This window comes from Neopsephotus bourkii, unplaced genomic scaffold, assembly GCF_033783945.1.
Source record: "Neopsephotus bourkii isolate Nb327-2 ecotype Australia unplaced genomic scaffold, CSIRO-AGI_Nbou_v1 NB_1053, whole genome shotgun sequence".
In the NCBI taxonomy this organism is placed as follows: domain Eukaryota; kingdom Metazoa; phylum Chordata; class Aves; order Psittaciformes; family Psittacidae; genus Neopsephotus; species Neopsephotus bourkii.
The window spans coordinates 3,320,193-3,346,950 of NW_026901542.1; the positions used below are offsets into that span (position 1 = coordinate 3,320,193).

General features: G+C 35.8%; 1 protein-coding gene across 2 annotated transcripts in view; it reads left to right on the plus strand.

Moving 5' to 3' along the window:
• Positions 1–26,758, plus strand: part of ARID2 (AT-rich interaction domain 2) — a 104,678-nt gene that overhangs the window by 45,886 nt on the left and 32,034 nt on the right. For both annotated transcript variants that reach the window (XM_061361197.1, XM_061361196.1), the window contains 5 exons: positions 13,226–13,359; positions 14,218–14,436; positions 17,042–17,109; positions 25,558–25,624; positions 25,707–25,957. In XM_061361197.1, the coding sequence (XP_061217181.1) occupies positions 13,226–13,359; positions 14,218–14,436; positions 17,042–17,109; positions 25,558–25,624; positions 25,707–25,957 (739 nt within the window). The remainder of the gene's footprint in view (positions 1–13,225; positions 13,360–14,217; positions 14,437–17,041; positions 17,110–25,557; positions 25,625–25,706; positions 25,958–26,758) is intronic.

The window sequence follows — 26,758 nt, forward strand, 5'->3', positions numbered from 1 at the left end:
CTGAATGCTATTATTACTGTAGTCTTTTATAACAAGACCAAAAAATAGAAAACTATTTCTCTACCAGTATGCTCAACACGTTAGTATCTGTCTACTTGCTTTTAAGTAAGCTTAGACTCTGAGTGGGTTTACTACGTATTTCACAACAGCATTCTCATTGAGTAATGTCTTAGATAAAAGTAGGGTTCTTGGTTTCTTTTCCTTCTAATACTAAAAATTTCCTTCTGCCTTTAAACAATTTGCAGTGATTATCTTCAGGGCCTGAAATGGGTATTTCCCAACAGGAAATCTGATCTTTGGACTTTATCTGTATTAATCGTGCCTGTTTGTTCTCTCTCTTTTATCTCTGTATACGTTCTAATGGCTTTACATGACAGTTATACAAGGCAAAAAGGAAATGCTTATAAACTCTTTCTGGTTATTATGTCGCTGGTAATTTTAAATCTTCTCTAAATGAGCGACACTTCATCTCTTGTTCAGCTTTCCCTGTGCTGTATCAGAATCAGTGTTAAGCCAAAGGCCATCTGTGTAGCATTCAGTGTTTTCTCTGCCTATATCTGTACTAGTGAATTAAGTGTGCCTGAGGCTAATTGACACAAAATGGCTCGTGCCCACATTCTTAGCCCCAAAATGGGATAGCTGTATCCAAATTTACTGTGGGAATGATCCCCTGACCAAGGGTAGCTTCTGAACAGTGCCTTTAAATTGCTGGAAAACAATGCTAATTGGCCTGGACAGAAAGCGTTTAAGGCCCTTTTCTAAAATCTAGTAGTAAAGACAGTTAATTTCCATGCATGGGAATGCTCACAGCACTGTTGATTTTGCCAGTGTGGATATGTAGCCTTTACAACTTAAGGCACCTAAATCAGTGCTACCTCTTCATCATCATCTCTAAATTTGTACTTGGCTGCATTCTTGGAAAACACTGGGATACTGTAAACCCTATAACTACATGTTGTTGCATGGTGAAAAGATGTAAAATTAGTCATTGTTTTAATTTCAGTCTGGTATGTTTGTGCTTATTTAAAACGTACAGATATTTTTAAGTTTAATAGTTCTGTGAGGGACAGATTGCATTATTGCATTCTTTCTTACAAGGTAATTTCTGGTAAGGTCTTGAGATAAAGGACTCCCAAGGCAGCTTTTTCCTCTCCATGTAGAACTTAAAGAATTTATGTTCTATTGTGCAGAATCCCAGCACAGTCTCTTAATCAGATTTTTTTTTATTCCATTCTCACTTTTTCATTAATGTTTGATCCATCTGGTAAAGTGTTCAAGAATTAATTAATTTTTGTGTTTGTTTGATTTACCACATAAATAGGGACATGTAAACTAGTACATTTGCTTTGATTATATGGTCAAAGTGTGCAATATATATTAGCAGAAAAATTGTAAATAGATTTAATTGCAGGAAAAGACTGATTTGAAATATGAAGGCAGAAAAGCACAACTGTTAAACTTGCCAATTCTGTGCAGAACGTAATGATGAAATTACAGCTACATGAGCTGAAAACTGGCATGGCAATGTATTTTAATAAAAACTTGGAGATCCAGTAAATTTGAGAAACAGCCTGTAAGCATTAGAAATTAGTAAATTGAATTTTTTTTTATTCTGTGCTTTTTGCTTTTATTTAGTAACTCGTGAGCAAGGCTGAAAGAAATACTGTGAAAATGTGGCTGAAGCAATTGATGAAATCTAGAAAACCTACTTCTAGGCTGCTGTTTTCATGAGATTTAAATCTACAATTACAATCTACAATTACTGTTCTCTTGTATCATTCTAATTTTCAGGCTTCCTATGGGAACCTTAGTGGTGCTTCTTGTCAGAGTAGTGCCAGAATATAGCAGAGTGTGGATTAATAACAGGCCAGGGAGAAAGGACCATTTCCCAGTAATTAAGATAGCATTTTGTTCATGTGGAGTCTGGACTTCAAAGCCTCATTCTAGAAACTGCTGATGTGTTTTGCGTTAAGAGTGTTTGAATAACATGCATAAGCAGCATTTCTGTTGGCATAGTTATAATGAAATACACAAATATGAGGTATTACATTTTTTTTTAGTGTTTAAGTCCCAAGAGTACTTTGTTTTCACTGCAGTCTAAAAAGCGTGTGATACTCTAAATTTCAGAAACACACAAGCCAAGTATTTGCAGTTGAAAAGAAGTTATGCAAGTCTTTGCAAATGAGACAGTTTCTGCTTTAGTAAAGTGGTTTTTAGTGAGCGTATAATCGTAGCTGTATGTATGTGATGTGACACCATTCACATGTTATGATATTTCACTAGATTAAGCCCTTTATAGGAAATTTATTCTGCATAGCCAAGACAGAGTGACTGTTATCATCTGTAGTATTGTAGATATCTGTGTTATTTATAGTGGTTTGAGAGAAACCCGCAGAACTGGAAATTCTTGATAAACTCTTTTCAGGACGTTATTATTGTGTAAATACCTTTTATTTAATGGCTAGGAGGCAGAAAAGTAAAGAGTTTTCTCAAAAAAAAACCCAAAACAAAAAAACACACCAAAACCCAGTCTAGTTTCTCTAAAGAGATTAATTCTCCCACAAGGGAATGGTTCTTAGTTTTGTTGTGCATATATCAGTCCTCTTTATTTCCATACTCGGTAATGGAAATGTGAACTAAAGACAACAGGGAATTGCCTCCTTAACTGTAGGTAGTCCATGGCCAGTTTGCATTCTGAATTTGGGGGAAGAGCTAAGACTGAATTGCCATAGGAATTTTGTCTTTAGTAAGAACAGCTCGTCATCAGTGCACTGACAGAATGTGATTCTGCTCTAATACACATTGTTGGCTTCTCTGCCTTCTTTTGTATTACCTGAAAAACTCCAAAATTTCTCTAATTTGAATATCAGAATAGATAAACATGAGAAGTAGTGGGCAAAGGAATCTATACCTATTTATAATACATATAGTTTTCTTCATATAGTTGGTTAAATATTTCTGTGTTGCTTATATAGCTTTGTAGGGTCAGTAGGGCTTCTAGCCAATTTAACAGCTACTGTGTTCACTCTTCTGAATGTACATTAAATGAGTACATGTTATTTTGCATTAAAGTGTCTTTACATATGTAGTTGTTTGTCTCAGAAAATACTTATGGAATACTTTGGGTGTTTTGTCTGCGGAGGTCAAAGCCCATGATATGTTTAATGTACTGTTGTTTGTTCCTAATCTTGTGAGCAACTCTTAGATTTTTGGCCTTAATATTTGGCAAAATCTGAGTTACTATTTTTAATGGAAGTCCTCAGCTTTAAAACATGCTGTAATCTATCACACTGTGTAGGAACAATAACTTTGTGGGGTTTTTTTAAAGACATACTTATTCTTTTATGTGTACATTTATACATATATTTAATTTAAAATATTTCCTCTATAAATACACTTACTAGATAAATACATCTTTTGCTGTCAGAACACCACTGAGTCCTAGTATATGTTTGTGAAAGAATGCATGTAAAGTGATTTTTATGTTAGTATTTACTTTCACACTTGGTGACCTAAATAGTGTGCATGGAATGCATGTGCTGTGCAGACTCTGTATTACAACACTCTGTGTATAATTAATGCTATGTAGGAAGCTGTATCTAGTTCAAAGTGTTATCATTACTGTATCAGTACATCTGCAGTGGATACAGGAATACTGATAATGGTTGTAGGCACTCATAAAGTAGTGGCATCTGGGATTTCAGTGGCTGTCTGAAAGTAGATGATCAGTGTGGGTGATAGTATGACACTGTGACTTGCTTTGGGCCCACTGTGATTCCCAGTACGTGGTACCATTTGTATTAGTGCGTCTTTGTGGTTTAGGTATTCTTGTGTTCAGGCAGCGTGGGGAAACCTAAGTGGTATTGTCGATTGTGTCTCAGAATAGAGAAACTGTTTTTTGCTAGAATCCGTGAGCGTGTTATGCAGATAGCAAAAATCTGGAGGATTCTGGTGTTATGTTTTTAAGAGCTAAACTTGGACTGCAGTGGTACTTAACAGTCTTGAGCTGGTGTCCTAGATGGCAACAGATTTACTATAATATTAGTAAGATGAATACATCTGGGAATTGCTTTTGTTCAAAAGTTAATTCCCAGATATAGACTGGAGAATTAATACTATTAATACTGGTACAGCTCAGATATTCCTAGATGCGAAGCCCCTGAGATCTACTGAAACAGCTGCTGAAGCAGTAAGAGATGATGCTGGTTTTGAATTGTTTTTGGCAAGCAGTGAGAATGAATTAGAAGAGTTAGTCCTGGAAAATAAACGTGTACTGCAGCTGTGGATCACAAGTGGATTCAGTTTAAATTAAATTTAAAAATTAATGAAAACAAGTCTGTAAGTGAAAAATCTTAATTTCAAAAGAACAGGGGTTAATACATTTTGGTGTTAGAGCATAGCAGAGCAGAATTTAGTTGCTTAACTGTCAAGACTTTGTCAACTGGGCTCACTGTCTTTGCTGTGGAAAGAGCTTCCCATACAGTCCTTCTGCCAGGTTTGGCCACAGGATGTAAGAAAGGTTAGAGGGAAGTTAAAGGTAGAAGTAGGAGGAGGACTAAATTTTCTTTCAGCTACTATTTTGGCTAACAAATCTTCGAAGCGAGAGAAACTTTTGCCATTTATTGTAGGACTTTTTCCTCCTACCCTCTCTTTCAAGACAGAGTTTGTCTCTAACTTGGAGACTGTCAAAATACGTTTTCTTCTCCTGTTCTCAACTGTGCAGTGTATGTTGGAGTTCCTGGTGGTGCAGTTCCTTCAGAAGCTTGTGGTGTTGTCCTGCAGCCACCCGTCTTTTGAAGTTGCACTCCAGCATATACAGATAGTTGGCTAGCATATGGCTTCTATTATTTGCGTTCTGTATTGGAGCATTATTAGTATGAAAGCATAAAATAGTATCTTAAGTTTCTTTCCTGTTGATGTTCCCATAGATAGTAAGAACATATTTTCAGTGAATTAAGGATATTGTGTGTGTTTGTTGTCTTAAATTATATATCTTGCCTTATCAAAGATTTAGAGCTTCATGTATTTGGTTTTCTTCTGTTTGCAAAGGCTTCTTGGTAGGTTAAGAATTTTTAAACCAAATTTCAATCAAACCACAAATTTGACCATCTGTCATGGAGTCTCAGATAACCTGTGTTACAAAATGTTGTTAACACATTTAAATTCCAGTTTATGCAATTGTAGTTTGTATGTGGATCTGTATAAAGGTCTTGGACTAAGTTTAATCTGCACAGGGTCTTCTGAGTTTGCTCACAAGCCTCCTAATGCGTGACAGAATGTTGTCAGGGTGTAGGCTGGAGCGGTGGAGTCTCTGGTATGATGCATATGGTCTGATGGGGCCACACAGGAGCCGATTCAAGAAGAGGTCAGCCCAGGCAGCAGGAGAGTGTTCTGTGACCACACAGTGAAGCACCAGCCAGATGTTTGAAAAGCCCAGCTGTTGGAGTGTGGTACTCATCTAGCAAGCTGGCCAAATACAGTCTTGATTTGTCAGCCTGTCTTACTAGGTGGTTGCAGTAAGCCAGAAATCAAACAAATACTGCTGAGAATCATATGTGGAGTGTTTCACTGGGTGCATTGTGTGGGATATTCAGTTTCTGTGTTAGGCAATATGAAGATGGAAAAAACACAAACATTGTTTAGAAGGATTCAGCTGCCAGCATCAGTTCTGACAATAATTGGATGTAACTGTTGGATTAGAATTCATGGTGCCCTCAGGTCCAAGGAAGAAAGCCCTGAAAAGATTGCTGATGACACTGGCAAAACGCTCAGATGAGAAATAAAGTTTGAGGCAGATAGTTGGTATATACTAAAAGTTAGATCAGAGCCTTTTGAAGCAGGTTGTTGAGTTTGGCATTTCCAGGAACTAGGTAGGATAGGCCTTGGGACAAGGGTTTTGTAAATGGACATCTATGAAATGTATAAATGGGTTAGGCATTACTTGGGGCTGCTGCAGCAGCAGTTTTAAGTTCTAAAGCTGGAGTTTCATTCCAGAGTGTGGCACCAGTCAAGCCACGGTCGAGCAGAGAGTCAAGTTGTAAGTGCTTGGGCCCTGCTGAGAAACAGCCTTCTCTGTGATAAATATACAGCCTGCTATTAGGCTTCATGAGTGGATCAGATAGTCAAGTGACTGTAGCACGCATAGATGAGTGGTATAGGACTACCATGGATTGCCTGATACACATTTTGTCTTTTCAAAAAGGTTGCAGCTTTTGATTTGCACCAGTTCATGAGTTGTCCCTTGTGAAGAACTTGATGTACAACTGGGTAAGCCATTTATGAGTACTGCATGCATTAGGGAGGAAATTTTTACAAGGGTGTGTAGTGACAGGACAAGAGGGTAGATTTAGATTAAGATATTAGGAAGAAATTATTTACTGTGAGGGTGCTGAGACACTGGAACAGGTTGCTCAAAGTAGCTGTGGCTGCCCCATCCCTGGCAGTGTTCAAGGCCAGGTTGGACAGCGCTTGGAGCAATCTGCTTTAGTGGAAGGTTTCCCTGTGCATGGCAGGGGGGTTGGAACTAGATGATCTTTAAGGTCCCTTGCAACCCAAACCATTCTATGCTTCTATTCTGTGTTGTTGGAAGCCTTTTTAAGTTCAAAGTCTTACAGTAATAGGTAATTTTTTTATCCTTTTTTCTTTTGCTACCTCCAGTATTTTTTAGTTACTTTTATTGTTTCACCAAAGCATGGATCACTATTCTGAAAATTTTCTAGTTTGCATAGCATTGGCACCAAGAATCCCGTAGTCCTTCAGGTAGGGCAAAAGTCATGCTGGATTAGGGGCAGTGAGATGATATGTGATGACTCTTACTTAGGTTGACACAAACTGCAAGATGGAGTAGTGTGAAATCCTTATTACAGTAAGGATTTTGTCTCATGATTGTCTAGAATGTTGTTAATAGGATTGCAAATAGGGGGAGGGGATGCAAGGGAATGAGCAGGAAGACTGTCCTCTCATAATAGAAGGTGTTCAGGATAGCAGAATGAGTGCCATTTCATGTTGTCAGTCCCCTCCTGATAATGCTGGCAGACAATTTCAAGAAAGATCAGGTAGACCTCTGGTAGGAATGGGACCTGCTTGTTTTTCAGCTGAGTACAAAGATAAGGAAGTGGTAGTTAATGATTGATGTCTGTACTGTTTTGTCAGGACTGGCTTAATATATATTTGTCAAATTTACTGTGTCCTGATATGGGGAGCAAAAATACCTCAAAATCTCCTGATCTTTTATACACTTATGTAAAATAAGTTGACAAATACTAAGGGAGTTTGTGGTAGACTCTATATTTTCACTGGGACATCATAGTGATCTAAAAGTCTAGATGTTTTTTGTTGGGGTTTTTTGTTCTTTGTTTGGTTTTGGGTTTTTTTTATTATTATTATTCCAATTCTCCTTTTTTCTGAGAAGCAGATTTAAAAGGTACCAGAAATGTTCCTGAGTCCCTAGTTGATAGTTTGTGGCATACTGCAAGTCCATTCAGGGCTATTGTTGGTAGTAAATCCTATATGCCCCTAGCTGTACCTAGTGTAGACTCCCTTTTGTTAGTATTTTCTCCCAAATGTCTGAAAACAAGTCTAAAAGTAACTTGGCTGAATAAAAGCTTGGTTTGTTATCTAAGTAAGTACTTCTAATGGACAAAAATATTACTCATCTTCATAGAACTTACTTTCTCACAGACTTGAGTGGAACGAAATGACTTACTGAAGTTCTGTCAGAGGAACAAGATGTGTAATACGTGAATTAGCTTTTCAAAAGGATACAGTCTTTTGATTTCCAACTCAAAGGATCCTTAAGGAGTCTTCAGAAAGCACTGAAATCACTTGCCCATCAAAAAATAGCCAACCTTCTCATGTGTCTGGTTTCCCAGGTGTTTTCCCAATTTTTAGTACTTTGCATAAACCGCAGTTCTAGCTGTTCATCAGGTGTGTGTGTGGTGCTGGTTTTGGGGATGTTTTGTTGCTATTAAGTTTGTTTCAGAGGGTTTTTTGTGGGGGTTTTGGGGATTTGGTTGGTGTGGTGGTGATGTTTGTTTGTCTGGTGTGATCCAAGCTGGAAGGCAGTAGTGGCTGTAAATTAATTGGTGTTGTAATGAGATTAGGAGACTTGAGGCCTGTAGTGTTGATGCATACTGCCTGTGACCTTGCTGAAGTAAGGAAGCATTCTGAATTCCTAATACCCTTTTTCCATGATCAAGGTGTACTTTTCTAGTCTGTAGCTACAGATCTGAGTTGTTTTGAATCATGAGATTAGCCTATTGTGATTATAATTTGAGCTTTTGCACAACTTTTTTTAGTAAAAAGCTCCATTTATTATTAAATTTCTTGTATCTTTAGAGAAAGTCCTGTTTTTACAGTAACTATTCTGCTGTTTGCATAGTAGCTGTATGCCAGACTGGTAAGATTAGAATCTAAGACTAGCAAAGCTCATTTACAAGCTAATTTACAAAGCTCCTTCTCGTTAAAACTCCAGGTCATGCATTCTCTCTGCAGCAAAGAAAAGGAGGGTTTGGAGGATTGAGGTCTGTACAGCTGTCTGTAAACAGTTGGTACTTACATAGCATAAAGGAATTGTACTGCAGCAGTCTGTTATGGTCTGGTTGTTATAGCTGAAATTCAGTGCTACAGAGCTGTTAAATGTGATGTATTAGAAATAGTAAAACATCTCCCTCTAAACTAGCAATACCTTTAAAGGGAATATGTGTTAAGAGGTGGGGAAAGTATTTCTATTTGTATGTGGGTTTGGGGTTTTCTTTATTGCTGCTTGTCTTTCTGGGGTGGGGTGTTTTTTTAGCTTTTATAACTGATGCTTTGGGGTTGTTGGGGCTTTGTCTTGTTGTTCATGTGTTTTTTCTCCTCAGCAAACTTAATTAGTTTGGTGTGAGATAGGCAAGAGGGAGTGTTCATTGAAGAGGTGGAATTTTGGGGAATCGAATAACAACAAAAAGACCTCAGAATTTAAGAAACTGAAGTTCGTACTTGCTTTGGCATAGGGAAAAATTGGATCGTCACTTGAGGTTGATAATGAATCCTGGTTTCCTATGGAATCTTCAACAAGACATTTGTAAGAACTTTGTGAGATTTGTCAATACTGAAAAAAAAATACGACTTTTAATTTGCAGTAGTCTTTTAATTCATACATAAAAATTTTCCGCTCCCTAAAATTTCATACTCAAACCAAGTGGGAAACAATGTAATTGTTTGGGTTTGGAGGGGGAAGAAGAAAAGCAGATTTTGAAATGTCAGAGTTTTTGTGTTTGGCAGAACTGTTCTAACACATTTTAATAAAGTAGGTATTAACAGAGGAGCACAATATTCATATTGTTCAGCTCTGCCTGGACATGGCTTTAATAAAAAGCATAAGGTTCAGTATTTGTATCTTGAAGTACAGAACAACATGGATTATTTTATGATATATAAGGGTTCGTGTTTATTTTTAATGCTTAAATTGTTATTTGGTTTTGGTAAAACGGACAAGTACAAAAAAAGATGATAATAGATTTGCGAATGATATTTTGATTAGTAGATATGTTTCCATATGGGGATTTTTACTTATTCAATATTCTTATGAAATCTTGTATTCAGTAATGAAAGTGGTTTATGGTAAGCTTGAGCTTTGACTCAGACCAGCAAAAATATGAGGAAATAAGATCTAGTAACAACATTCCTGAAGTCCCTTTAGACAAGCTACAGCATGTATCATCTGCCAGTGTGGAAAAGGTCCATGCACGTTATCTTCTTGCTGTGCTCAGCTGTGTGCACCCACTGTTTGTCCTGCATCAACTTCAGTATTCATCTGACCCCTATTCAGTTTGAAAAAACAGTGGAAAGATGACATAGAATCCTCTTCATTTGTGAAATGAACTCTTCAAGAGACTGGGATGGTCAGATGGAGGGAAGGTCAAGCTGTCTCTGAGCTATTCCTTTGGGTCTTGATCATAAACACCCTTTTATGTAGATTCTGTTCACATTGATTGGACTTAACTCATAGATTTGATTAATACAGTTCAGGACTTTGTGAATGTCATATATTTTCTTCAACACGTTTTTTCCTCAATTTCAACAGCTTTTGGTGATCTCATAGGAGCACAATGCAAAGCATTTGCTTGTGCATGGTAGAAAAGATCCAAGTCTAGATTTTTAAGTTTCCTTTTCACTTGGTAGTTTTGTGAAACATCTTTTCAACATTGGTCACCTCAATTACAGTACAAATTCATTCAAACCATGATGACATTGATCACAGATTCAGTGACTTACTGAACTGCTTGAAAGACAACAAACAAATGCCCGTGGCTGATAGAAGACCAGGCTTTTTTGCAGTGAGCAAAACTCAAAAAATATTTTAATTGTTATTATGGGTCATTTTGGACGAGGGTAAATTGGAAATACTGTGATCCTACGTACTGTTTGACTTGCAAATAGTGCATGACTGAGTGTTTTCTCAGGATTTTAGAAGCCACTATAGAGTTTATCTTAAAATCCTAATCACTAATGAATGCAGGTGGGAACTTAACCTGGCACAATACATAAGCCACTGGTGTTTTTTTCAGTTCATAGCCACTACAGTGATTTTCATGTTCAGAATGGCGAGAATAGGGAAGAGATGCTGCTCAGTATGTAGGTGTACGTAGTTCAAAACAATGAGCCTTAAATAACTGTCATCAGAAGAATAAAATACTTTCTAGGTGATTTAAAACCATGGGTTTCTAGCTTTCACAATTGTCGATGAGTGTTTTATTCCAGTAAACCGTGGCTTTGTAGCTGTGTTAGAGTATCTTCAAAGCTATTTTGAGAAACCAGTACAGATACACTTCAGAATGGAGTCATGGGACACATAAGATTGCATGGTACATTATTCATCAGACATTCTTTTCGACTGTACAGTTGAATGTTTGGTTATGCTACTATAGCTTCATGCTTTTTAAAATCTTTTTATCAGTTATGTTCCACAGTGTGTGTATTCCTTTCTTCACTATTACTTTTAAATTGCTTAATCCCGTACTATATTTAATATTAATCTCCCATGTAGAGCTTGAGCATGGTTCTGAATTGAGCTCTGACATACTCTCTAGTGAGCACACACATAGATACCAAAAAAACCCCCACTTGTGTGTGTTTTGTAAGTTATCCTACAGTTTTCAAGAAGTTCTCAAGCAAATGGTAATATGGAAAATGGATATTATCGCATGTAATCTTTCTCTGTGTGTATGATTGCCGTATTCAGTGATGTGATGTTCATTTGTGGAGTACTTAACAATTCATTGCTATTGCAAGGAAATGTGGTTTTTCTCTTTAAAAACTAAAGCTTGAATAGCTGAAAGCAGATAACAAAGCAGAAGAAAACCATGGTATTGCTTCTCTGATAACATGCAAGAAGGAAATAAAATAATAAAACAGTTATGTAAACACTTAGGCCAGACTATCTAAACAACCATTTTAATTGAAACAAAAAACATCTTTAGAAGGGAGGTGCACTGTTTTATTTCCCACCTTGGAGTAATGTCTTTGCTAATATGCTGAGAATCACCTTTTTCCATATAGAAGCTACAGATTATATTTGGTTCTGATTTTGGATATAAGATATAAGGTAAAGGAAATAGGTGGGATGAAAGAGTAAAGAAAGTGTAGTGGAAGAGAGAAAGTAGGATTTAGGTCTAAAAACGTGGATGGAGAGTGTTGAGCTGTGAGTTTTAAAAAGTTAAAACAGTTCTATAGGTTTTTACTTTTCTACAGATTTTAAGTTGGAAGCTAATTTATATAAGCGAGGACTTTGAGTTTAAAGATAAAAGCCAATCATATTTAAATGTAATTTTTAGTCTGTTAAAAAGGTCTAAAAGCAAACGATAGTGCAGGGAAGATTTTTGCTGACTTCTTAACTCACTCAAGAGTCTATGTATTAAGGAGGGGACTGTATCAGTGGTTCACATGCAAGTAACATATATAGTACTTTGAATATCCTGAACACTATTTAGACACGAACCATAGTTGCATGTGATACAGTACACTGTAATATGCCTTATTACTACTGTGGGGGTTTTTTGTTTGTTTTTATTTTATTTATTTATTTTCTTAACCAAAATGTATGTGCTGATCTTTTAAAGGTATGGCTGTGTCACTGATACCTCACTTCATGAAATAACTACTAATAGAGTGCATCTAAAGTATTCCCCAGAGGTCAATGAAAACACTGTTTTCTTAAGATCTTTCTGATTAATTATAATTTAATGACTTGAATGTCTGCCAACAAAGAAAATATACCAAAAGCTTGGATTTTTTCCTCATATATTAAGTATTTTTAGCATATACAACGAGGAAGATAAAGCTTTTAAATTATTTCCTGATTATGCAATATTGCATTATGATTTAGTTGACTCGATATTGTCAGTTTCCAGCACAATGAAACCTTGTAAATTTAGGCAGGTTTGCGATCTGACGAAATTTCATGACAGGTTTTGCAACTGGGTATCGGTGTGAAGTTAAGCCTATAGTAGTGGGCCTTTTATGCTGACTTTATGTATTACAGTATGGAAGGTTCTGAAAGGTACCAGTTTTAATGCTAAATTAATTGAGATAATTTACTAAGCTGACAGTTTACTTTTGGTATATATCACTTCTGTACTTGCAGTCCATTCTGTGTACAGTATATCAGCTTGTTTTTTCTTAAGGTAGTAGTTGAGTAGTCATTAACTGTAGCCATGGCTCAGAACTTCTGGTCCTGAATTACTGCCCTCAGTATCCCTGACTTCTCTTCCTTGTGTGTAGTTGCTAGGATTTGGTATACAGTTTCTCTTTGGGTAAGGCAAAAAGAAATGAGTATCGTTCTGCACTTGACCCCAGTTTGTATATTGGTAACCTGAACACAGTAATTTTTATGATGCTTTCACCTATGGAGTTATCTTGGGTAGCAAAAGATGATTTGGGGAAAATGGACTTAGTCACAAGATGGCTCAACAGATTGCAGTTTAGCTAGTGACTGTTGTTGAAAAATGTGAAGAAATTTAATATCTAAATCCATTAATTCCACATACCTATATTTCCTGTATCACCTAGTTGTGAGTCTGACCCATGTTCTGAGTTTTATACCACTTTGAGGACTGTTCCCAGTAACTCTACATGTTTGTATGGTTTTTATTTTCCTTTGACTGTTCAGATCTTGAGGGATGAAGGATTCAGTTGTACAATATATATTCAAAAAGTTTGTTTTGTTTTTTTTTTTTAATTCCAGTTATCTAGAAAAGTATGAAAAAGTCCATCATTTTGGGGAGGAGGATGATGAGGTACAACCAGGCAATCCAAAGCCACAACTTCCTATTGGTGCAATTCCAACTTCCTATAACTACCAGCAACACAGTGTGTCAGGTAAATTTTTGAGGAAAAAAGTGCTATTTTTTCCATGTATGTATGTGTGTGTGTGTGTATGTGTGTATTTTGACAGGCTACAGAGATAGTGTGTAGCTAAATTTATAACATTATTGAAACCATTACATCTGTAGGCCACTCAGGTTATTCATAGAATACACTCAAAAGACCTTTTCCTCTGGAACCACAACAAAATAAATACGAAAATCCATAAGGTATTTCTCTTCTTTACAAATGTTTCTTTCTAATTATCAGGGCTGAGCAGTTCCTTGTCTAGAAAAAACATACCTTGAAAATCTGAAGGTTGTTTTTTCTGTCACATCCGTCATTTCTCTACAGAGCCCAATACCTGAATTTAGCATGTGATTACTTAAGCTTTAAAATCTGAAGAGAAAGGCCACGTGTATTAGGAGCCAGAATCAAAACCACAGTAATTTAGAGACCAAAGTATGAATCTTGAACCAATGAACAAATCAGAAGCAGGACTCTGTGAAGTGGATCTGTAACTTGTTGAATAGAAGGTGACTCCAAACTGTATTGCGGTTCTATTCAGTTTGAATTAAAGTTTGCATCTTCAGAGCTTTTCTTTGAGAGAACATACAGTAGTACTGCATTCTGGAGGTGATGAAGGAATTAATACCCAACTGGAAAGGCATACAGCTAAGTGGAATGTGTTCACCATTTCAACCAAACACTAATGGGAAAAAAAAAAAGGAATTCTGTAAAACCTTGTTAAAAACCCACAGTAGCTTATTAATAAACCTTTAAAAGTTACTTCTAATTCATAAATAGTATTGCTTAATGTGTTCTCTGAAAATTAATTTAGCTGTGAAAACATTTTTTTTTTTTCTTACTTAGATTACCTTCGTCAAAGCTATGGGCTCTCTATGGACTTAAACTCACCAAATGACTATAATAAATTGGTGCTTTCACTGTTATCTGGACTACCAAATGAAGTGGACTTTGCAATTAATGTGTGTACTCTTCTTTCAAATGAAAGCAAGCATGTTATGCAGCTGGAAAAGGACCCTAAGATCATCACTTTACTGCTTGCAAACGCTGGGGTGTTTGATGACAGTAAGTATATGACAACATTTTTGCATCAGAGAGTCAGTACTTGTAGCATCTTTCACGACCGTTAATAATGAAAATGTTTATGATTTATTGCACTGTATTGCACTTAAATGTAGTTTTTCTTTTTGCCTTGCCCCACAGCTTTTGTCAGGCATAACAATTACCTTGTACGTTAGATAATTTAATACAGTGATGTTGAATAGTTCAGTGAAGTGTTACAAGTAGTTTTTCAGTGATAGAGTTGAATTGTTCAAGATGCCTAAATTTACAGCATTGGATTTCCATCTGCGTGTAGTGTATTACTGCCTTCTTCTGAATTCGTAGGGCCATGCTTACTTTTCACAATTATCTTCTCATAGCAGTCACAAATTTAAAAATTAAAAAGGGCAGTCTGAAAACAAAGACCCACAAAGCTTTTTATGCTGATACTCACTGGGCATTCAGCTGGAGTGAAATTCAGAATAAAAAACTGGAGGGATACGAATTTAAATCTGAGTTTCAGAATTACAAAAATTTTAAAAAGAGCCTTTTTCATAAAAATACTTCAGTATGTAAAAGAAATTCTCCTGACTTGTTCCTTGTGACCTCCATGCCAGATTGTTCCTTGTTAATTGCTTGTTTGTCTCTCTGTCAAGGGGAAAAGAAGTAAGTTAACCATCCTAAAATCATAACAGCCATAGCTCCTGCCTCATGCTAGTGAGGAGGAGCTGTTTACTGGCCTTACGGGCTGATATTTTTAATTGAACACACCCCCCCCCCAAAAACCTGAATTTCAGAAACTGCCACCATAAGAAATCACTTACACTTCGCTGAAAAAGCTCATTTATTTGTGTGCTTGTACAGATGATCATATCTGTTTGAGTATAAAGCTACTTTGCATGTGTAAGCACGTAGTATGGTATTCCAGAGACTCTGTTTTAAAATTCTGGGGAAAAATCAGTGTTAGACATTGTATACTGTTTGTTGGAGTTTTTTAATCATCAGCATTTTTGCATAATGGTTTGCAGCTTGTCCCTTCCCCCAGTATCGCATTAGCGTTCTCCAACTTCTCTTTCATGTGCTTGTTTTGTAACCCATGCCCTTCAGATATGGTTAGATCTTGGTCATTTAGTGTCTGCATCTATCCCAGTCACAAGAATTTTCAGATAAAAACATCTGAAAGAAAGCTAAAGTGAAACTTAGTACTGCACGTTAGTGACTCCAGGTAGACAGTGTTGTCTCAAGTTCTTCACTTGAGCTTTGAGCACAGGCTTCTTCCATAGCTGGTCTGTATTAGTGTTTCTTACACTGAAAAACATTTGAGGTAAAGCCAGCAGTAATAATGAGCAGGTAATGGGCTTGCTCTTTTCATTCCCTGAGGAAAACTTTGGGGTTTTTCTGTTTTTGTTTTTTTTTTTATCTTGCCCAATTACCTCTTCTGGATAAATTCAGGAAGCATCCCAGCAGCATTAGGAGGACTAATTGGGACAAACTGGGGAAAGACAAGAAGTGTGTGTGTTTACTTAGTTTTGCAGCATGAAGCTTCAATTTGAATTACTTACATGCTTTTATATATTATCAACAATGAAAGTAAATCTGTCAGGTTTGGGGATTAAATCTGTAAATAAGATCATATGAAAATACTGTCATGATAATTTTGGGTGTAAATAAATGATAGCTGATTAACTGCGTTTAATGTGGGGTTTAGATTTGGCTTATCTATAATTAAGGTTTTATCATTCTTAGTATTTTTAATGTAGTGTTTCTAGGTAAGAAGAAAAATATATCTACAGTTGTTGGGTTTTTTTCTTCCTTCACGTTTGAGATGATAGTTATATTGCAAGTTATAGGGCAGCCCCTGGTATTTGGTGGTATATACTGTCTGGAATTTGGAGTAGTGGATGAGCCTCTGTTTGGGTTCTGTCAGTTGAAAGCTGATGCAGTTTTGAGATTGAGACTTGTAGCATTTGGGTCAGAACAATGAAATATTATGAACCAGAATGTTTTGAGTGTAACTTAAACATGTCATTATTTCATTACAGAATGTTTGCAAGACTCTTTTTTTCTTGGATTGACTCAGTCTTTGAGTCAGATTGACTGAGTCTTTGCTGCTTTCAAGGAGCGATGATTGGAAAGTTTGTAGTAGTGGCTTCGCCAAACACCCAAGAACATCCACTATGTTTTCTGGTTAAATATTGATGTTAGATTGAGAGCTGTCAAAATCTCACTGCTAATGTTACTTTTTTTAGAGAATATTAGTGGGAATTTGTTTAATAACTGAAGTGTTGTTTACAGCTTACACAGTGCACATATGAAACAGTTGCTGATGTGAAGTTGAAAATTGAGCATTCATCTCCTGGAAAAGAGTTATGAAAATGTTTTCCATGTGTGTTTTAAGCGGTTCACAATAATCCATTCTCTATGGAAAACTTATTCCCAATTTAAACTATAAAAGTGACATAGGAGTTAATTGAATTATTATGGAAATTTCATTTGGTTTATGCAGGATTTTTTTTTATGAAAAGGAAACACTGGAAGAGTCTATAGTGTTGTTGAATCTTATTTATTTATGCATTAGTAAAAAGTAAATGCTGATTATTTTACTGAATTCTGCTTTTTATGCTTAAAGCTTTAGGATCATTTTCTGCTGTATTTGGAGAAGAATGGAAGGAGAAAACTGATAGAGATTTTGTTAAGGTAATTTAAAAATTATTAAAATAATTTTGAACTGTAAATGGTGGGCAGCAAATTCTTTAAAAAGAAAACGATAAGATACACTAACATCTCCTTAGTATTGCTCTCAACATTTATTCCTTTGATTTAAATAGGGGACTAAATCACAGTTGTCATAAAATATTTGTATAAGCAAGAATTAAATGTATTAAAAAAAAATAGGTGTAGGTGAATGAATAAAGAGGTTCCATGTTTCTTTTTATAAGAAAGCTAATATGTGGGAGGAAAAGGAGAACTGGCCAACATATTTAACAAGATAATGCTCGTTTGCTGCCCTTATCAGTGAAGAAACATTCTGGATTATGAAAATTAGGCCCATTACATAAGAAGCATAGGACAAATACAAAGAAGCTGGCAATGTTGAAAGTTTATTTCAGTTAAAACAATTTTTGCACAAGGCTTTTTTATCTTTCCACTAGAGGGCATGATCTGCTCTACAAGTAATGAAATGAGGTAAAAATATAACTGAAGTTTCTTTGTATAAATGCTTCTTTATTGTAGGTGAGCACTTTGAGGTGATTGAGAGCATGCAGTTTATTATAGCTGACATTTCATATATTTTCTGATACAAAATTTTCCTGAATTACAGGTGATGATTTATGTGGCCAAAATAGGAGAAAGAGTAAAATATATTTTGGTCTGTTACGCTTTTTATTAAGTAAAAATGTGAAGGGATAAGCTACCAAGCTCCTTATGAATTCATAGCCAGGTTTCTGCTCAGTTTCTTAATTGTTTCATGTACTGAAATGTCTTTCCAGTATTATACAGATATATTTGCTATGAGTTTCTTCCATTTGTCTTTTATTTCTGTGTACTCAATTTTGGGACAAGTTGGGCCATAGTAGTGTTAGCTAAATGGTAAGTATTGCTGAAATGTCAGTGAAATAGATTCCGTTCCCAAAATTTTCTAGGTGAAGTTAAAAAGGTAAGGGTCACATATTTGTCAGTATATGAACTTGAAAATGTGATTCAGATGTGCTGAAGTTTAAAAAATAATGCTTTGTAAAAATTGGTAATACACCCAGAAGTACTGTATGTTGTGTTTTGATTTGTTGTTTTGGGTTTTCTTTCCTTAAAACATTTAGCACTGCTGTGTTGACTTCACCCTCAACTGTCACAGACTGTTCTATCTAGAGCAGCAACAAGTGCCATGTCTAGATCTGTAAACATTTAAGATTACACAGAATTCTAATTTATTACATGATCAGTAATGATATAAACTTAAGTAATTGGGATAGATAGAACAGATGGTTCTGATAGATGTTTTTGAGGAAGTGTTAAGTAGAACCACTGTAACTGCAATAAGGTTTACTAATAAGAAACTTGGATGCTCTCCAAGATCTATTTTTAAACATTACAACATGTATAGCACCACTCTGTATTGAAATACTGCTGAAAGCATGTCAGAAACTAACACCAGATCTAAAAATATCTCTAATGCCAAGAATCCAGATTTTTCAGAGCATTTTCCTTCAAGCATTTGTTTGACCTTACTACTGGAAGTAATTTATTTTGTATTGCATCTGTGGCAAAAGAGAAATCAAGGGAAGCATTGTGGGAGCTTCATGATATAGGAGAGAGAATTTGGTTGGTAGGGTAGAGATTGTGTACGTGGTTTTTGTTTGTTTTTTTAAATTCACTTTTACAGCTTTAAGATTAATAGAATGGCTATTGAACATGTGTCACTACTCACATTATCTTTTCAAAAAATCCTCCTTCATTTGTTTCGGTCTTTCTCAATTTTGCTGCCAGTTGTTTGTGTCTTGACTTTTGTAAGCAGTGCAGTTTGTTTCTCCACTCTGATGGCAGCAGTTCAGAAATTTGTGTAAAGCTGAAAATGGGAGAGGAAAAAATGCAGAATTACGACTAGAGTATAGTGATGGCATGAACACACAAATGTCAGAGAATCATAGAAAGTAGGGTTGGGAGAGCAGTTTCTTAAACATATGAATTCTAAACTAATAGGAATTGCATTGACAGAAATTATGTTGAGTTTCTAAGTGTTGCACTTACACTGTAGTGGGTTTTTTATGCGTTGAAATTTTGGGGTTGAGGAGGTGGCTGAGAAATATTAGGAATCCTGAAGTTGTTCTGAAAATAATTCTTGGGGTTAAATTCAGGCTTCATAGAAAAATCATAACCTTGGATTCTTGGCAATTGAATGTCAGTTTCAGAGTTGGTATGTCAGATTTATGCAGGAAAAAAAGAAAAGAAAAATAACTCCTAGTCTTTCTTATCTGAAAATAGCTTCTCAAATGCAGTGAAACAAATACAAGTGACATAGGAGACATCTTCAGAATATTTGACATTTTGTCTGTATAGCTACTCTTACTAACTTTTTCCATAGCTGGTCCTCCTGCTATTGAAATATATAAACATAATGTTGGAACTTTGGATTTAATAGAGCCATTTAGTTTCTGTATTCAATGTCTTTATTCAGACATTGGGGGTAATTTTAGAATTATGTACTTAAAAGTTCTGTGGAAGTTTTTAATCTTTGCTTAAAATAAGCCTGATGTAATTTTCAGTCTCTTAATAATATTAGCATTTTTAATTAGTTTTCAATAAAGGAAAATGGCCATATGTTGGGGGTTTTTTCCTTGTTATTTTCCCCTTCATTCTACTCTGTCTTTGCATAGTAGTAGTGGTACAGCAACACTGTTAGTATTTCTCCCACCCTTAAATATCTACACAAGAACTGTTAGTTGTTTGGTATTCAGGCTTGAATTGTGTATTAATTTATCATAGTCAGTTGTTTCATCCTCAATACTTTAATTTTATATTCTGCTGTTCTCCAATTTTGACTTAAAATTATTCTACTTTACATCTGCAGTATCATGATTTTTTCAGAACAGTCTACTAGTTTGGTAGTGTCACATTCATAAGCAAAGGAGCTTGCCTCTTTATTTGTGTCCTTAAGCATCACTGCTGTTCCAGTGGAAGGTGAAGATGAAAACTAACGTGTTTCTTTATGCTAAATTTTGACAGAATCAATTACCTTATTTCATGTTCTCTCTCTCCCCCCCAATACTTCGTTATAAAAAAAAGTTTGGATAATTCATGATTTACATTGTCTTATCTGGAATGCTACGTATGTTCTCACTTCATACAAACTTCCCTTTGAACTGAATCGAATGTCTTTACTAGTCAGTGAATCTGTTCCATTAATCGGTAGAATTTTAATATCATTTTAGTTGAACCTGCTGTTAGCCCTTATAGCTATGTTAATTTATTGGTTTTCTCTCCACTTGAATTTTCCTGGTGCTGTCAATAAGCTTAAATTTCTAGTTAGTTGGAATGACTGCATGTCCTTACTTAAGGATTGAAACAACTGGCATTTAGCTAGTCATCTTGTGTCGCGTTGTGTTTTGTCATCCCCATTCCTAAGCTCTGATGGCATCCTGCTCAGATGTTTTCTCATCTATTCTGGAAGCATTTTTAACTGCTTAACTTTGCATTGAATTTCCTCATGTTCACCTGTGAATATAGTTTGTCTTTCAAGAGGGACTTGCTTATATAGCATGCTTCTCATCAGATACTTAGCTGGTTTTCCACATATTTCTTTTATGTCTTTAGCAGGTGCTTACTGATGCATATACTGATGTAGTATATGAATAATTGCATTATATTTCTTCATGCACCATTCATGTCTGTTTATTTCAATTTAACCGTTTGGTTTTCATGTTGTTGGACTTTGAGGCCTCCTCTAGCTCTAGCATTCCAAAATCCATACTATTGAAGTTTTTGTCTTTATTGGTTTGCATAATGTTTTTTTTTGGTGAATCTCTTATTTTGTTGTCCAACTATTTCTTCTTTATAAAAGCTTAATAATAATTTTCTTTACTGTGCATTTATTCTTTGAATCTTTTTCAGATAGTGTGTAGAGAGAGATCCTTATGCATTTAAATAACTGAAATGCTTTTCAAATATCACCTTTCTTCTCTCAGTTCTGTTAAGCTGACTTGACTTCGGTTGCTCTTACGTTTTTCTTGGACAGTAAATAGGCATGATCACGGCTATATGATATGAGTTGTGGATTCAAATGTCTGTTGTTTTTATTTAATCTGATTTCCAATGAATTCTGTCTAATCCTCTGCATCTTTTGCCAAAAGAACTTGACTACTGGCAGTAATCAGATTTTGCGTGTGAATCAAGTTCTTTACCTTCGTCTGTTATCTCTTAGCATCTAAATTTCATAGTCAAGCATTGTTTGTTTGCTTCCAAGTTTTGAGCTTTACATTCCTATTAGCAGTGTGTTAACATGATCTAAATATATATATCCTAGGAATAACTGTTGATAAGAGCTTCACTTTCTCAAGCTTTCTTGTCCTTTTCTGTTAACATGTAGTATCAGATTGCATCTGTCCATAGTTTATAGTAGGAAATAAAAAACTGCTTGTGATGCTAAGCCAGGTTTTTTTTTTTTCCTCTGTGTTATAATTTTTTTCAGAGGAATATCTAGAAAGCTTGACTTAAACTCATATTTTTCCACTTTTGCCTTTCCTTTGGGCAAACAAAAGTTTTGTCATGTTTCACCTCGTGGGAATCCCTTATAGCAGATAGGTCACAAGCATTATATAGAGGTTATTCTGTTTTCCACCTTGCAGTTCTCTGCCCAACCCCATCCTTTTCAGGGATATGCCCTGCTTAGGAAGGAAACAAATGTTGAGTGGGCTGAGAGCCATCAACCAGAATGCTTAAAGGCAAAAAGAAGGTGATTCAGGCCAATTCTTTCCTTGTGAAGAAAAAGAATAGTCTGCAGACTCATTCTGAACTTAAGACATCCAAACACCTTTATTCAGAAGCACAGGATGGAGATTACCCTAGGTAATCCTTGGGCTTTGGAAGCAGTGGGTGGGTTTTTTGATCATTTACTGGCAGAACACATGATTCCAGTGTGAAGATTTGTCTGAGATGTGGAGACATCTATGTTTCACCAGAATCACAGAGGATAACTTTCAGAGGAAGGTGTGATTCTTTTTTTATTGGTAATTTTTTCCCTACTGTGTTGTAAGGGTGTTACAATTAATAAGTGTCTTCATTCCAGTTAAGTACAAGGTATGCAGTTACCTTGCTGAAAGTCTTACAAGGACTTTTTTTCTCTAGTGAAAAAGTTTTAAATGTACTGGAATCCACTTTGGGTTTCTTAAAGTCCTCTGTTCGAGTGAAAGAAGCAGAATTCAGATTCGCTGTGGACTCTGCATTATTGTTTATATGTGGGTCAGCAGAAATCTGTTTGTCACAGTGGCTCTCAAAAACACTGCATTTTTTAAATATTTGGACAATGCAGTTTTATGCCTGATAATTTGATGGAGACTTTGATTGTCATTGACCAGGCTGACTGCAGTTTCTAAATTCCCTGCATTATTGTATATGCAGGGCACAAGAATATTGCTTCAAGCTCATTGTCTTTCCCTGAAAAGAACAGTAGCTTTTCTGGGGAAGGTAGTCAGTTCTTCACTGTAATGGTGGCTTCTGTAAGATAGCTTGTTGGAATCAAATGGAAAGATGTTCTACATTGTAAATAATTATACATTTTTCTTTCCTTGCCCAAGAACTCAGCTATCCATGGTAGATCTTTAAGGGGTTTTGGAGCTCAGTGGAGTGATACGTATGTGTCCGGGCTTACATCTGGACATTGACTCTTTTAACATGCTTGTCAATACCCAGAGGCCTGGGAAATCATGACTTCTCTGTAGTGAGCAGCCCATCTCTAAAATAAATACATTAAATGCCACATATATAATAGCTTGTCTTAGTTACTTGGATTTCTTACTGATAAGCTGTTTTAAGTTACTGGTTTGTTGAATGGAGAGCGTAGGATATTTCAGAGTTCTTGGGTGATAGTATGCTTTGAATAGTATTTTTGAGTTCTTTGGCGATATCACTGGAGCTTTTGCAGAATGTTTGAAAACTTAAAATCTGCAGAGTGCTCACAGGAAGCCTGGTTTGGCATTTCATGTTTGCTGAAACACCCATGGCAGATGCTGGCTTTGGGAATTCAAAGCTACAGTTTTGAGCAAGCAACAGGCTCTGGGGCACTTCTCAGGTAGAGAGCAGGGTTCTTGGTGAGCATTATCCCCTGCAGTGCTTCTGTATGTAGAAATAAACACTCAAGAGAGGAAGAAACCCCATATTTTTTGACTTGTTCATATTGAAGTTGCACTGGCTGCATATTCTTGTCACCTCCTGCAGGTTCTTTTCCTTAGGGCTTCAAGAGACTTAACAGATCTCTAGGGCTCAGAGGAGCTGAGGCTGTAGGGGGACGCACATCATTCTGGTGTGCACCAAGTAGGTAACAGGGCTTGTGCATATGCTCTAGATAATAGTGAGACAAAAGTTCTCTAGTTGGAGTGGTTAGCATCTTCTGCTCACAGCATGACTGTGTAATGAAATGATTTGAAAATAAGTTATACGTAAGTAAACCATTTGTTGCCTTGGTGTATCTCTCTCTTTAACTAACGGAAAGCACCTGTGTTCTGATTTCTTCTGAGAAAGATAATCTCATCTGAGTTGACAGCTAGCACTGTTTGTCAGACTGCTTCTTTAGGAAGGGAAGACTTTCTCAGTTGTTCAAGCAACTAGTATAGATCCGTTTATTACTTTTTAGGTGAGATGTACAGTTTTCCAACACTATCTCTGTCTTCATCTTTAGCCATAGCAATTTGAGGCTTTAGCAGTGTCTGTAGTGTCTCCATCTGCAAAAAACTTAAATCCTCATTTTCTAGCCCTTTGAGAACATGTCCAGGATGATTTGCTTTCCAGATAAAAAATTTGCTTCTTTATGACTTTATATTGCCAGAGGTTTTAAGAGTTTCGTTTTGGACTATGCACTGAAGTTTTAAGTGGCAAAAAGTGGATTATTGGACAATTCAGCTAGCAAAATATGGTGATGCTGTTTTAACATTTAATGTGTGAAAGTAGTTTTAGCATTGTATTGTGACTGACTTCAGCCTTTTCCAAGGGATGCACATTGAAGCTGAAGACTTTCAGTATCTCTGTTCAGTATTTTTTCTGAAAAGAAACATCCTAGGACAGTGTGTACTGACTGGTACGTTTTCAGGCAGTATTATTTCTGTGTGCTTTTTCAAATAATGACTGCAGCCTCTCTCTTAAACAGTCTCTTTCTCCAAAAGCAAAAGCAGCACAAAATGAAGTACATTCTGCAGATTTTACCTTCAAGCCTTGGTCTTCTGTGGCTCTAGATGATAGCCTCAGTATTAATTAGACAAATCTATTTGTCACAAACTGTAAGAAGTTAAATGTTTATCTGGCTTTTCTTGTCTTTGCTAAAATGAGGCAATAATCCTTTCCATACAAGTAATCTTCTTTACTAAACAGCATTTGAATGTCATTTAGCAGCATTGCAGTGGAAAATAAAAAATCTTTTCCTTCCAATTTAGAAAATCTGTAGTATTGTATTTTTCAAGAAAATAGTAGTGTCAAGCTTAGTAGGAATGCTGTAATTTAGTAATTACATTTGCATAGCAAAACTTCTCCTGCTGTTCAGCTGCTGGTACTTCCCATCCTTCCCTTTTTATCCAGATTTGTGGGTTTATTCTGCGATCATAGTCAAAAGAAGAGCTCTGTTTCATTAGTGAGTCAAAGGAATGTAAAAATTTTTATTAGTCAAAGAATGCTTGTATTTCTGGTACATTAGAATGTATGTATCATTATAGGTTTTATATTAATATACACCAGACTGTGTGTTTTTATTATTGTTGGAAACCTTAATCCCTCAGTTAATTCTTGAATTTCAGGAGGACTAGCAACATAACAGCCATTTACAGATCAGGTCATATATTTATAAAGTAATTTGAATTCCAGTCTACTGAAGCACTGTTTTGCTTATATATGTATATAAAGGCCTTTGGTGATGGTAGTTGTTGCTTCTCTCTTTTCTGATTTATGATGATGTGGAAAACATAGCAGAAGCTTTAACAAGTCTCTCCAGATAGAAATATGTTGTACTTCTAGTAGGAGTCTTAAGATCTGCTGAAACTGAGAGGAGTCACTATCTTCTGCTGTAGGAGTTCATTGTTAATAGGAGGTCAAGGAGGATAAACTGTACTTTCTTTCCCCACTTAAAATTGCTGTATTCCTAATTGTTTATGAAAAAGTATCCATAGGGTTTCAATATGTGCTTCAGCGAAGTACTTGTATGGCAGCATTGGTTGATCATGAATATCTACTTTTGATGCTTGAAGGGAAGATTTTCTTAATGTAAACTACTGAACATCTCACATATCATCCTATGAGTGAAAAATGCTGTTAGATGAATCAAGACACTGGAAAATTTTAAAAGGACAATACTTTTCATATTTTTCACTATTTTAACATAATAGAAATCAAATAATTTTTAAAGAAACGCAATTCGCTAGAAATTAAGTGTATTTCTAATTCTTTCTTCAGTTTTGGAAGGATATCGTTGAAGATATAGAAGTTCGTGATCTAATTTCTGACAGAAGCAAATCTCAAGGTGAGACATCTTAAATAATCTTAACACGTACTGTTGGTAAATGTAGCAAAAGAAGGACTAAAGTTATTCGTTTACTTTGTAGATATTCCATCAGAAGAATGGATTTGGGAATCCTTATTTCATCCACCTCGCAAATTGGGCATTAATGATATTGAAGGGCAGCGGGTACTTCAGATCGCAGTGATTTTACGTAATCTTTCTTTTGAAGAGGGAAATGTTAAACTTTTGGCAGCTAATCGTACTTGTCTTCGGTTCCTGCTACTCTCTGCTCACAGTCACTTTATTTCTCTACGGCAGTTGGGGCTTGACACTCTGGGAAATATTGCAGCAGAGGTAATGTACTTTGAAATAGAACAATTAAAATATAATTTGATAAAAGCCTTACATTACTGTTAATTAAATTAATTTTTTCTTGGTCATTGGATGAAGCAGGAAATAAATTGTTCTCTGAATTTGTAAATAGCAATTTTCAAACAAGTGTTCAGAGCCAAAACAAAGTTGAAAAATGTATGTCACTTTGTTAAAATAGAATCACATGAAGAAGACTGATTGTATAGGGAGATAGAAGATATTCATAGTGTGTCATTTTCATTTTAGTTTCCAAGAGAGAAGAAAGGAAGTTAGTCAAATTCTGCAGTCTGTACACTGGTGTCTTCATTTAATAATGATAACTCTTAGTCATAACTTCAAACTAGTACATTTGAGAAAGGGGGTAGGAGAGGGGTTTATGCCACGTGTAGTGGGCACTAGTAAGCTACTCATAAGCCACTGGGTATACAGCCTGAATCATAAGAGGCATCCTTTTCAAGGAGATTTAAATGTAATGAAATACATTATTTCAGTATGTTGTGTCATTGTGCAGATAAATTATATAGATTTTATAGGTAAATACGTTCAAGTATGTCTTATTTTAAAATATAACAGATAAGTAAAATGGGTATTCTCAGAGAATGAGACTTGAACTATTGGTCTACTGCTGAATATTGAAAAAAAAGGTGTTTTCATTTACCATGTATTCAGCCTGTCTTGAATAAGAGGGACCATTACATATTATAATGTTTGAGAGCTTATGATTGAGAAGCAGAAGTACATAGAAATAGGATGAATGTTTGTGATAGCATTTGGGAAGGAATG